This window comes from Coregonus lavaretus, assembly GCF_964263955.1.
Source record: "Coregonus lavaretus genome assembly, chromosome: 10".
NCBI classification, from domain to species: domain Eukaryota; kingdom Metazoa; phylum Chordata; class Actinopteri; order Salmoniformes; family Salmonidae; genus Coregonus; species Coregonus lavaretus.
In genome coordinates this window covers 58,580,428-58,594,166 of record NC_139997.1, presented here as the reverse complement: position 1 = coordinate 58,594,166, position 13,739 = coordinate 58,580,428, and the positions used below count along the sequence as shown (strand labels likewise).

The following is a 13,739-nucleotide window of genomic DNA, read 5'->3' as shown; positions in this document are numbered from 1 at the left end:
GCTATTATAAACTGGTTACCGGCTAGTAACAGCAGTAGTTATTTAGGATGAGCCATGACTAGAATACAGTATATACATATAAAGTGGGTAAAACAGTATGTAAACATTAAGTTGCCAGTGTTCAATGACTCTATGTACATAGAGCAGCAGGGGAGAGTACCGGGTGGTAGCCGGCTAGTAACAGTGATTAAGGTTCAGGGCAGGGTACCGGAGAAAGAAGCTGTTTATCAGTCTCTTAGTCCCAGCTTTGATGCACCCGTACTGTCTCCGCCTTCTAGACATAAAACTACTGATGTCCCTTACGTAGTACAGAATAGACACATTTGAAAATAAAATAAAATGTTTGCCACTCTGTTGGGGTAGCAGTGGCACACGTCCACTCACTGCCACCTGGGTGATGCATATCCATTTTGTACCAGCATGCTCACAACAGGTCAAAACAGTTTCTCTGTGCCCAGTGTTTTAGCAGCCAGCCAGTGTGCAGTGGGGTGGGGTGGCAGTGTTGTATTCGGCAAGGCGGCCATTTTGGCCTGGGGAAATGGGCCAGTCGGCTTCATGCTCCAGCAGGTCCTGGGGCACACTGGGAGCTGTTTTAGTGCCAATCAATCTGGAGTGGACACACAGACACAGCATGGTGTGCCCACTCACACCTCTCCTCTCCATCACTGGCACACACAGACACACAGACACACACACACATACACATGCACACACTCACACACACACACACACCGGTTTTCAGTTCAGTGCGCATGGTTTTTGATACTAACGCCCCACTACTGTACAGTCATTTGGCTGCAGGGGGTTGCACTAGAGACGACTGTCCAATACTATGTTGGGAATACAATGGTTATTGATTATGAGTAGTAGTAGTAGTAGACTAGTAGTGGGCAGTGAGTACCAGTATCAGGGGTCCAGAACTGTTTCAGCAGGAAGGTAGGTATAGTGTGTGTGAGAGCGACAGAGAGACAGTGACGGAGACAGAGAGTCCAGTGCACTGATTGATTGTGTGTGTAAGTGTGTGTTCCACCAGGACTGATTGGAGCGTCAGTCAGACAGCGAGCCATGCGAGGCCAGCGTGTAGCAGAGTGTGTGCGTAGGCCATGTGGAGGCTGGACAGTGGCTATCTGGCTGCTGTTGTCCCTGCTAGGGTCCCTGCTACTGGTGGCCATCAGCGTGATTCTGCAGATCGGTGAGTGTACGTGTGAGTTTGTAACAGAGTGATATTTCACCACTGCTCATGTTGAGTTGGGAGACAATTGTGTGTGGGGGCAAAAGGGGGCTTTGGGGGGTGGGAGCGTTAACCAACACTACAACAGCTCAAGGAATGATCCCTCCTAGCAGATCAATTGGTGGGTGAAATTAGTTTTGATGTGTACTGCAAAGAGACAGATAGATCTCTCATGATTTTCCTAGCCATGAGCTGAATAAGTCAGAACATTTACATGTGTATGTAACCTTTACTAGAGAGCTAGAGAACCTGATGAACCTGGTGTACCTGGGTTTACCTGGGACAGAGGAACAAGTTCCTGTAGGACTGCCTGCCCTTGTATCTGAACGCAGTGTCTAGTAGCTGTTAACCAGTTAGGCTTTGAAGTGCAAACATTCTGCTAGTTGTTCTGAACAGGGACACGGTTGGGGAGTGTCTGAGTAGTTATTGATTATACTAGTTTGGACTAAAAATAGAACATGTTTACAAACTTCAAATATGCATTGGATTGATGTTGCCAACAATCAAATTCATGATGGATTGCTGTGCTATCTAAGACATTTCTTTGTACCTGACATACTACTCTTTATTTTCTGATTTCAAAAGATATGACCAAAATCAGCAGACGAGACATATCCAGTAAGTATATTTCCAAGTCAATCTCTTCTCGTTTTACTGACCCGTCTTTTCTGAAACGCACCCTAATGTTACTGTTCCCACCACAGGTTTCAGTCCTAGGTCACTTATGAATACAGCTGACAAAACAAAGAAACACCATATTCTAATGCCAGGATCCTTTTCAATAACTAAAGAACATAGCGTACATAACATAACTGTTTACGTGTTTAGGGCCTTTACTGAAGCCTGTGAATTTACCTATTTTTGGCGTAATGTTTAGAAAGGTTCCTCTTCTCTCGTTGTGAGGCAGGTAACCAGAAACCACAGTCTCAGTGGCTTTATACCTCCCCTATTAGACACAGTTAATGTCCTCAAACTGTATGGTCGCAGACATTCAGACCAACATATGCTTCATGGAGCTTCAAATACCAGTAAAGACTACCGACCACCATTAACCTGAGGAATAATACAGAGCACAACATCGATTTCCAGATTTCTCACGGTCATTCCAATATATCCAAGTGAATGAGACTTGGACGTTTGTCAACACAGTACTAAACAGAGCCTAACCCTATAGAATCTGTGTGGTTGCTAAATGATGGGAGAAGATGCACCCGAGGTGTTCAATCATCATTGCTGAATCGACTTTTATCAGTTAATGCCTAGTCAAGGATTCTTTTAAACCAGTGTTTCCCAAACCTCTCCTTGAGTGCCCAGTTCCACTTATTTGATGTTCTCCAGAACTATCACACCGAGGTCTACTGTGATTTTAACAAAGTAAAGCCTGACAGTCTTATTAAAATAGAAGAGACAGTGTGTATAATTTTGGTAACTTTTTTGTTTCCATTCTCAAAACGAAAACCCCCAAAGTTCACAGATTGGAATGGGTAAACCTTCAGTACATATTTCTGTGTAGACTCCTTAGCTGGTTTAGCTACATGGTCTAAATAGGCTTCCTGCTGCGTTTTCAAGCTGCGTCTTGGATTACAGGAAAATAGATACAGTAGATATAGAGTACAGTAACTATGGAGGGCCAAGAACCTCCTTTCAACAAATAATTTGACCAAAGTCTCTCTCTCTTTCTCTCTCCTCCCTCCCTCCCTCCCTCCCTCCCTCCCTCCCTCCCTCTTTGTCCAGCCAATAGCACGACGACGATGACCGCCATGAAGACAACACATTCCCAAGGTCGGCAATGCGCTGCTGGGCTCCCGTCAACTCTCACCACATCCACCACACCTTCTGTCTGTCTGAAACACCCATGTTCTACAAATACATGTCCACATCCAACTCATGAATAAAATACTATTTAGCTTAACTTGTGAAGTGAGAGAGAGGGAGGGAGGGAAGGAGGGAGGGAAAAGGACGGAAAAGGAGAGAGCGAGAGATAGATCAGTGCTCCGGGCACACTACAACAAGGTCATTTCCCTTTGCTCTCAATTTACCTAATCCCCCTCAATTACTTATTCTGCTACAGTGTGTGATTCATCTCCTTCTCTCTCTCTCTCTCACACACTCTCTATCCCTCTCTCTCCATCTCCCCCCTCTCTTTCTCTCATGTGGCTTGTTTAGTCTTATTGTGTTCCTTATGTTGGAAGGTGGAAGGGATTAGACAAGCTATTCTAAAAGGATTCTTGTCACTATTAACTGTCATTATATGATAGTGATATTTCCAGACAGTAACACACAGACAGTGGGCCTTTTATGTGCTTGCACAGAGTTTTGTTCCATGTTTTATGGCACATGTAGAATACAAAAAGAGTTTAGAGCGAGTAGTCAAAGTGAGTAAAAGGATAATGATTGAATTAGTTTCGTGGGGGATTTTCTTAACTTAAACGAGATCTAGAAACCAGCCTCCTGACAGGATAATATGACAACATCACACACTTACAGTCACATTCATGACATCAGCATATGAGTGGGAGGGAGCAGGGAGGTCAGCTGTCCTGATTGCTGATTCCTCAGTGAATCCTCTGGCCACGTTGTATTTGGCTCTCCCTCCTCTTCAGTGCATCTGGTGATATTATATTGTATCTCTCTGACCGTGTATCTTTGGATCTCTCTTCCCTCTCCTCTCCAGTGCGTCTGGTGAACGGGCGTAACAGGTGTGAGGGGCGTGTGGAGGTTTGGCACAATGGGACGTGGGGTACAGTGTGTGATGACGACTGGGACATGGTAGATGCCAACGTGGTGTGTCGGCAGCTGGACTGTGGTCTGGCCGTGGCGGTGGGCAGCATCTCAGAGTACGGCCAGGGCTCAGGACCCATCCTGCTGGACAACGTAGACTGCAAAGGAGGGGAGACAGACCTGGGACAGTGTGGAAGTCTGGGCTGGGGCATCCACAACTGTTACCACTATGAGGACGTGTCTGTCACATGCAAAGGTAGGGCCCATAGAGATATGTATAATAATCTATAACTGTTCTAATTCCTTTTCTATAGGTAGGGTCTTGACCATTTCTAAAGATCTCTAAGAACGCTAAACTCATGTGTATAACAAAGAGGGAGTTAGAGGGACATATCCCTGGCGACTGATAAAATAATCTATTCTCACTAATTAAAACGTCAATTTGACCTAATTTTTTCCCTCATCTCTCCTCAGATACATCAGTGCTGGAATCACGGGGCGTGGGCGAGCCCACCACTCCGTCTAGGAGAAACTCAGGGTTAAGTAAGTGATCCATTCATTTCTTTCTCTCTAATTTCAGTCAAACACAAACAAAAATAAGTAAACAAAATTGATTCAATAAGGGTTTTATTCACTGTATAAGTTTAAAGGGCCAATCTGCATCCATTTTTAAATCAATGACATGTACTCATTAATTCTTGAAGAATATAACTTAAAAATGTAAACAAACACTGTATAGCCTCAAAACATGTTCAAAGGTCCAATGCAGACGTTTTTATCTCAATATCACATAATTTCTGGGTAACAATTAAGTACCTTACCGTGAATGTTTTCAATTAAAATGGTCAAATATAAACAAAAATAGCTTCTTAGCAAAGAGCAATTTCTCAAGCAAGAATTTTGCTAGGACTGTCTGGGAGTGGTCTGAGTGGGGAAGGGAAAACTGAAAACTAGCTGTTATTGGCAGAGAGGTTTGAAACTCTATTCTCTTTCTTATTGGTCGATTAACTAAATTTCAGGCGGTCTTTTCAAACTGCTCTTACATATAAAGGGCATTATCATCATTTTCACAATTTCACAGTGTTATTTCAACCTCATAGTGTTTAAATATATACAGTACCAGTCAAAGGTTTGGACACACCTACTCATTCAAGGGTTTTTCTTTATTTTTACTATTTTCTACATTGTAGAATAATAGTGAAGACATCAAAACTATGAAATAACACATATGGAATCATGTAGTAACCAGAAAAGTGTTAAACAAATCAACATATATTTTATATTTGAGATTCTTCAAATAGCCACCCTTTGCCTTGATGACAGCTTTGCACACTCTTGGCATTCTCTCAACCAGCTTCATGAGGTAGTCACCTGGAATGCATTTCAATTAACAGGTGTACCTTCTTAAAAGTTAATTTGTGGAATTTCTTTCCTTCTTAGTGCGTTTGAGACAATCAGTTGTGTTGTGACAAGGTAAGATAGCCCTATTTGGAGAAAGACCAAGTCCATATTTTGGCAAGAACAGCTCAAATAAGCAAAGAGAAACGACAGTCCATCATTACTTTCAGACATGAAGGTCAGTCAATCTGGAAAATGTCAAGAACTTTGAAAGTTTCTTCAAGTGCAGTCGCAAAAACCATCAAGCGCTATGATGAAACTGGCTCTCATGAGGACCGCCACAGTAATGGAAGACCTAGAGTTACCTCTGCTGCAAAGGATAAGTTCATTAGAGTTACCAGCCTCAGAAATTGCAGCCCAAATAAATGCTTCACAGAGTTCAAGTAAAATACACATCTCAACATCAACTGTTCAGAGGAGACTGTGTGAATTAGGCCTTCATGGTCGAATTGCTGCAAAGAAACCACTACTAAAGGACACCAATAAGAAGAAGAGATTTGCTTGGCCAAGAAACACGAGCAATGGACATTAGACCGGTGGAAATTTGTCCTTTGGTCTGGAGTCCTAATTTGAGATTTTTGGTTCCAACCGCCGTGTCTTTGTGAGACGCGTTGTGGGTGAACGGATGATCTCCTCATGTGTATTTCCCACCGTAAAGCATGGAGGAGGAGGTGTTATGGTGTGGGGGGGCTTTGCTGGTGACACTGTCTGTGATTTATTTAGAATTCAAGGCACACTTAACCAGCATGGCAACCACATCATTCTGCGCTGATACGCTATCCCATCTGGTTTCGGCTTAGTGGGACTATCATTTGTTTTTCAACAGGACAATGACCCAACACACCTCCAGGCTGTGTAAGGGCTATTTTACCAAGAAGGAGAGTGTTGGAGTGCTGCATCAGATGACCTGGCCTCCATAATCCCCTGACCTTCACCCAATTGAGATGGTTTGGGATGAGTCGGACCGCAGAGTGAAGGAAAAGCAGCCAACAAGTGCTCAACATATGTGGGAACTCCTTCAAGACTGTTGGAAAAGCATTCCAGGTGAAGCTGGTTGAGAGAATGCCAAGAGTGTGTGAAGCTGTCATCAAGGCAAAGGGTGGCTATTTGAAGAATCTCAAATATAAAATATATTTGGATTTGTTTAACACTTTTTTTCTTTCTACATGAATCCATATGTGTGATTTCATCGTTTTGATGTCTTCACTATTATTCTACGATGTAGAAAATAGTAAAAATAAAGAAAAACCCTGGAATGAGTAGGTGTGTCCAAACATTTGACTGGTACTGTATATAAACACAGGAAAATCCTGTTTTTGACAGCACAAGGCCTTTATAACTATAATTTTGATATCATGGATGGTCAATCCTTGCATGCACAGTGCTGTCTATGGATTTGAGAGTGGTTATATTTCTACAGCCCCATCCCTCAGCTTTTTACCCGTCTACAAACACAGTCACAGAGGGACAGAAAACAAATGAACACACATGTGCTCAATACAGTGTTTATTCAATGTGTTGTATAAAGACAACAACTGCACACAAGATCTCAGTAAAAATAACCTGGAATCCAAGCTAAATAGTGAAACAGAGCGATATTCAGTTTGAAGGATTTTAAGCCATCATGTACTGTATGTCAGAATGAAGCCAGGCTTTGACTGAGAAGATGTATGTAATGCTGATGAATCCCTCCCTCCCCTATATTTTAGGAGATGGTACAATCCGGTTAGTTGGTGGACTGGACTACTGCCAGGGACGGGTGGAGGTCTTCTACAGGGGCAGCTGGGGGACGGTGTGTGATGACGACTGGGGTATGGGAGACGCAGGGGTGGTGTGCCAGCAGATAGGCTGTGGCCACGCCGTTTCCTCCACCACTAATGCCTACTTTGGCTACGGGACAGGCCTGATTCTACTGGACAACGTCAACTGTAATGGCTACGAGAACCAGCTGAGTAAATGCTACAGCCTGGGCTGGGGGATACACAACTGTGGACATCATGAGGACGCTGGGGTTATCTGTTCAGGTGAGAAGCTTTTTATTAAACTCTCTGTCTCTCTGTTTTTCTGTGTCTGACTCTTTGTCTCTGTCTCTGTCTCTGTCTCTGTCTCTTTCTCTCTCTCTCTCTCTCTCTCTCTCTCTCTCTCTCTCTCTCTCTTTCTTAAATTCATGTTGCCAATGGCTTTAATACTATTCTAAATATCTGCTATTCATGTCTATTCCATCTGTGTAGGCTCAGGATCCACTACTGTTCCTCCCATGAACACTGACACCATAGGCATGGGAAGGGGATTATTTCAGACTGCCAGCACTGCAGGTAATTGTTGAAGTCATTTCCTTTTTCATGTACTGCAGTACTATAATAGCAATAATAGCTGCAGTGTAGGTCCTCATCAGACCCAGATCATCAGGCCACACTGCTGCACCTCTATCCTATGAGCAACAGACGGTGCTGTTTCCCCTATAGGTTTCTCAGTCCAAATGATGTGACTCAGCAGCGCCACTCAATACATTGTGGTAGTGGAACAAGTAAATCAAGTCATCCCACCCACTCTCCTCCCAGTCTCTCATCTCAGAGGATGGAAAACCCTCTGCTGTGTACTGTAGGCATCAGCTTGCTTATGTGTAAACTGACTCGTCATTCTGATTCTAATGCATTTCTCCTATTATTCTAGTAACCGACCAAACAGAATTATTCACCGAAACAACTACGGCTGTGACAACGGTTGCTATGACAACAAGAGGTAATGATGTTGCACCCCCATGTGATAAACGAACGGGAATTATAAACTCCCGCTAATGCACCCTAAACTCATATATCAGTTATTATAATATTGGCTTATTATTCACAAATATTCCATTTATAGATTCAAGTAATTGTGCAACAGGGAGGCAATAGTTCCACCTTTTTGGATGAACCTCCCATGAAGAATGTTCTCCTCCTGACTTGTACCTCTCTGTCTCGCCTTCTCCTCCTCCAGAGCGGCCCACCATCCGTGTGGTGAATGGGAACAGCAGCTGCCAGGGCCGTGTGGAGGTGTTCCACAACAACCAGTGGGGCACGGTGTGTGACGACGACTGGGATCTGCCCAATGCCCAGGTGGTGTGTAGGCATCTGGGCTGTGGCCCCGCCATCTCTGCCAAGGTCCTGGCCTACTTCGGCTACGGATCGGGTCCCATCCTGCTGGACAATGTGGACTGTACGGGCATTGAAGGGGAGCTGGCGGCTTGTTTCCACCTGGGCTGGGGGCAGCACAACTGTGGACATCATGAAGACGCTGGAGTCATCTGCACACGTAAGACTGACTGGGACTGTGGCAATATAACTTTGTTGTCCGATGTAAATCGGAAATTGATATTTTGATCTGATGCAGGCAGTACAGCTGCACGCACATACAAATACACACATGCATGCCCACATGCAAACGCACTCTCACACACACACTCAAATTAACACACACACAAAAATCCTCTGTAGTCTTCGCTCACAGTCACTCACACAGTCACCCCATAGTCACCATTCCCACAGTCATCCATCTCTCCTCTTCCCTGCTGAGCTGGTGCATTTTACTATGTGAATGTTGGTCTCTGAGGAGCAGGCAGCCCGCCCAGCTGGCCCAGAGTGCATGAAATATAGAGTGGAGAAGTCAGGGGTCATCAGCCTCACTGGAAGCCTGCAGGCTAAACCTCCATTCTTTAAGGATAAATAAGACACACAGTAGAGAAAGAAAGAAAGAGACAAAGACTTCATTGCTGTTACTCGGGTCTACATGAAATCATGGTTAGCAGAGCAGACTAGGTGAACAAGTGAACCTCAGTGAACCTCAGATTTCTGAGTGAATCACTAAGTTGACTTCTGGAGCAGTTTTCTTCTGATCTATCTGATTAACTGATCAATTGATTAACTCATTACAATGTTTTGAGTGCTCTAGACTCTTCTGATAGAACTGTATCAACAGTTGTTCTCAAGTAGATGACCACTCCCTTGGGAAACATACACAGTAGATTAAAGTCTCATACGGTCTCCACCTCTTTCTCCTTCTCCAGCCTTTCAGCTTGTTGGACTTGGAAATGACTTCGGGATGACAGAGAGAACATCCACCACTAGACCACCAAGCGAAGGTGAGTCTTGTACCTGTTCAGGTTTAGCTACATGTTCTGGGTTCAAGGTATCCAAAGATCAACACACCTTCACAGCATCACTTGTCAGAGGCAGTCTTACGTAATGCATCATACTTCAATCATGTCTTAGGATCAGCCATGGTATGTGATATGTGTCTCTAGTGTTTAATGTTTATTTGCTCCAGTATATGTGACTGTTTCTACCCCTCTCTCTCCCTCTAGGTCTGGCGAGGTTGGTGGGCGGGCAGCACCGCTGCGAGGGCCGGGTGGAGATGTTCTCAGGGGCGGAATGGGGCACGGTGTGCGACGACGCCTGGGACATGCCTGATGCCCAAGTGGTGTGTCGCCAGCTGGGCTGTGGGGAGGCTGCTGCGGCCCGCGGGGAAGCCTTCTTCGGGCCCGGCAGCGGCACCATCCTCCTGGACAATCTGAAGTGCAGCGGCTCTGAGGCCTCGCTCCAGGAGTGCTCCCACATATCCTGGGAAGTGCACAACTGTGACCACTCTGAAGACGCCGGCGTCACCTGCTCACTGTCGTGATTCCAGCATTGATTCGCCGCCAGGGAGCCACCAAACTCCTCCCACCTCCACTGCCAACCAATAGGATGGGCGCCATGGGGAGCACAACCCGGGACTTGTAAACATTATGTAAATAACAGCTCATCCCAATGCCAAACATAAGGAAGACTACAACAACAACAACAAACAAACAAAGAAAACAAACTAACATATGATGATATATGATTCAATATTATAATTATCTATTCCTATTAAGCACTTTATAAATATACATAAATAAATAAATATATATGATATAAAATACGCTGTACATTTTTTTATATTTGATAAACAGTGGAAACCAAAGCTTTTAACCAACTCTCTGTCTCTCTCGCTCTTTTTGTTGTTGTTGTCAAGATGTTAAAATGGAGGTCCTCCCACTAACCCTCTGCAGCACACACAGCCATACTGTCCTGTACTAGGGCATGGTGAGCAACAACAACAACAACAACAACAATCCATGCCCACAATAGCAAAGACAAACTTATAGAAATAGAATCTATAGAGACTATAGACTAGCTATAGAAAAGTCCATGTATTTCTATGGCCAAATCAATTTGTTTGAACATAGGCAGAAAGATGGACAGTATATGTACTGTACATGACACTGTAGTGCTCTTGGCACATGCTTCCTAATTTGATAAGCTTTTTAATTTATTATTCTTGAACTGAGGTGGATGTGTATCTGAAATCTGATCATGATGACTTCCAAAGCCCCAGTATTTTGGTTATTTTGCTGACATGTTTGTTATATTTGACACCTTTTATTTGTAAATAATCACCCAAGCTAGCTTGTCTTCTATTTTTTCCTCTCCTGTGAACCATGGATGACACGTTCTTTTCTGTCTGCCTTATGTATTTTGATGTCTGGTTTTGGAAAAGGCTTGCTAGTCTTCACTCTCTCTCTCTCTCTCTCTCTCTCTCTCTCTCTCTCTCTCTCTCTCTCTCTCTCTCTCTCTCTCTCTCTCTCTCTCTCTCTCTCTCTCTCTCTCTCTCTCTCTCTCTCTCTCTCTCTCTCTCTCTCTCTCTCTCTCTCTCTCTCTCTCTCTCTCTCTCTCTCTCTCTCTCTCTCTCTGTCAGACACAGTGCTATTTCAGGTGGAGTATGGCAAATTATCTAAGCCTTAGCTACATCCTTAATGTGAAATCAGATATCTTCAATGATCTACTTGTGCCTCTTTATTCGTGTTTTGTGTATCAGACATTTCGTACTGTTGTGGTCCACTGCAAGGTGTACATTTCATTTCAGTGTGTGAGGATGTGCATCTGTGTCTGTGAGTTAATGCTAGTGTGTCTGGCAGGTGAGTCAGATGTTTCAACCTAAAGATCTACTGTACTGTTTGTGAATGTACAGTATATACAGTCAGTGATATGTACACTGATTGGGGAATTATTACACTATGGCAGCAGTCAGATTACTCAAATCTGTCACTGCAATGATTAAATCAGAATCTGAAAAAGTCGAAATGGGGAATGAATGATTGGGAAATGTTGTTACTTCAATAACACCATAAATGGGGTTGAGAGGGAGGGCACAAGAATCAGTTAGCCATCAGAAACGATAGTTAGCTTCTTGCCACTCATGGCACAACAATTCTCAGGTTTAACGAAATGCCTCAACTTTATGGGGCCAGGAAATGAATCTGAATGAATTGAGGTGTTAGGCTCACCAAGTTATTCCAGAGTCTGCATGGTATGGTGCGAAATTGGTGCGAAATGTTATGTACAGTCGCTAGTGAAAGTCTACACACCCCTTGAACAGTCTTCCCATTTTGCTGCCTTAAAATGTAATCTCGAAAGGGAATACATTAGATTTTTTCCTAGACAACCTACTCCACATTTTCAAAGTTAAAGAAAAAAATATAGAACATTTTCCAAATTAGTTAAAAATTAAAAAACGAAGTTGTCTTGATTAAGTATGTCTACACACCCCAGAGTTAACACTTGGTGGATCCACCCTTGGCAGCCATTACAGCTGTGAATAATTTTGGATAAGATTCTACCAATTTTGCACAACTCTTAGGGCAACATTAATCAATTGTTTTTGTCAAAATTGCTCAAGCTCGATAGATTTGGTTGGGAGTCGTTGATGGACAGCTACAGTATATTCAAACGTTGCCTCTAATTTTAAAGCAAATTTAAGTCAGGACTGAGGCTGGACCATTCAGGAATACTCAACACCTCTTGGAAAGCCATTTTGGTTTGTCTTTGGCATTAAACATTCCAGGGTTAGATTTTCAGAACACTGAGACAGGTTTTCCTCCAACTTTTTACCTGGGCTTTGCTCCTTTAGTTTTTATTTTGATCCTGACAAACTCCCCAGTCCCTGCCGGTGACAAGCATACCCATAACATGATGCTGCCACCACAATACTTGAAAATACAGAGGGGTTCACTCTGTGTTGTGTTCTATTGGATTTGACCCAAGCATGTCGTTTTTAATTTACCGGTAGGCAAAGAGTTAATTTCTTTGCCATGTTGTCTTGCAGTACTACTTAACAGCCTTGTTGCAAACCGAATGAATGATTTTGAGTGGATTGTTTAACACAGGCTTCATTCTTTTCACTTTGTCATATAGGCCAGTAATGTGGAGTGAACGCAATGTTGTTGATCCTCTGTATTTTCAAGTACATGTTATGGGTATGCTAATCACCGGTAGGAACTGGGGATTTTGTCAGGATCAAAATAAATATGAAAGGAGCAAAGCCCAGATAAAAAGTTAGGGGAAACCCTGCCTCAGTCTTCTGAATACCTAGCCCTGGGATAGAGTTTTATATTTCAGCGGGACAATTACACAAATTGTAATGCCAAAGACACACCAGAATGGCTTTCCAAGAGGTGTTGAGTGTTCCTGAATGGTCCAGTGTCAATACTGCTTGAAAATTAGAGACAAGGTTTGAATATTACTGTCCATAAATGACTCCCAACCAAATTTACTGAGCTGGAGCGATTTTGACAAAAAAACAATGTATATATGTTGCCCAAAGAGTTGAGGACATTCAAGTCATCATTAATTTTTTAATTTTTTAATTTTTAGATTAGAAAAATATATATATTTATATATTTCACTTTGGAAATGTGGAGGTGGTTGTGTACATCGGTAGATTAAAAAAAATCTAATTTAATCAATTTTTAGATTTCATTTTAACCTCTACGGGATCGGTGTCCCGTATTCGGGACGGTTGAGCTAACGTGCGCTAATATGATTAGCATGACTGTTGTAAGTAACAGCAAACTTTCCAGGACATAGACATGTCTTATATGGGCAGAACGCTTAAATTCTTGTTAATATAACTGCACTGTCCAATTTACAGTAGCTAATACAGTGAAAAAATACCATGGTATTGTTTGAGGAGAGTGCACAACAACAGAAAACGTATCATGGCAACTGGTTTGATACATTCACCTCTGAAGGTAAATAATGTACTTACAGTCAGTAATCTTGCTCTGATTTGTCATCCTGAGGGTCCCAGAGATAAAATGTAGCATCAATTTTTATATTCAAATGTGGGAACTGGGTTCTACAGTTTGAACCCTTGCTGTCTCTGGCTCCACACCCACCCCGCCCGGCCATCTAGATGTGTGAAAGTTAGTGTATAAGCTAATGACCATCATGTATGACATTCCTGGGAGTGTGTAAACTTACATTTTGTATTACCATATCATTTTTGTATGTTCTCTATAGTTATGTACTTGAAAATGTATCAATTGACC

At 42.9% G+C, this 13,739-nt stretch overlaps 1 protein-coding gene across 1 annotated transcript; it reads left to right on the top strand.

Moving 5' to 3' along the window:
• Positions 1-1,012: 1,012 nt before the first annotated feature.
• On the top strand, positions 1,013-10,009 carry LOC311136443 (scavenger receptor cysteine-rich domain-containing group B protein; the record flags this gene model as incomplete). The annotated part of the gene is made up of 11 exons (XM_084170571.1): positions 1,013-1,192; positions 1,817-1,849; positions 2,966-3,013; positions 3,906-4,208; positions 4,427-4,495; positions 7,060-7,374; positions 7,582-7,665; positions 8,024-8,092; positions 8,330-8,644; positions 9,396-9,470; positions 9,693-10,009. The coding sequence occupies exons 1-11, from the start codon at positions 1,066-1,068 to the stop codon at positions 10,007-10,009; spliced, it is 1,755 nt and encodes a 584-aa protein (XP_084026697.1). The 5' UTR covers positions 1,013-1,065.
• Between the last annotated feature and the right edge of the window lie 3,730 nt (positions 10,010-13,739).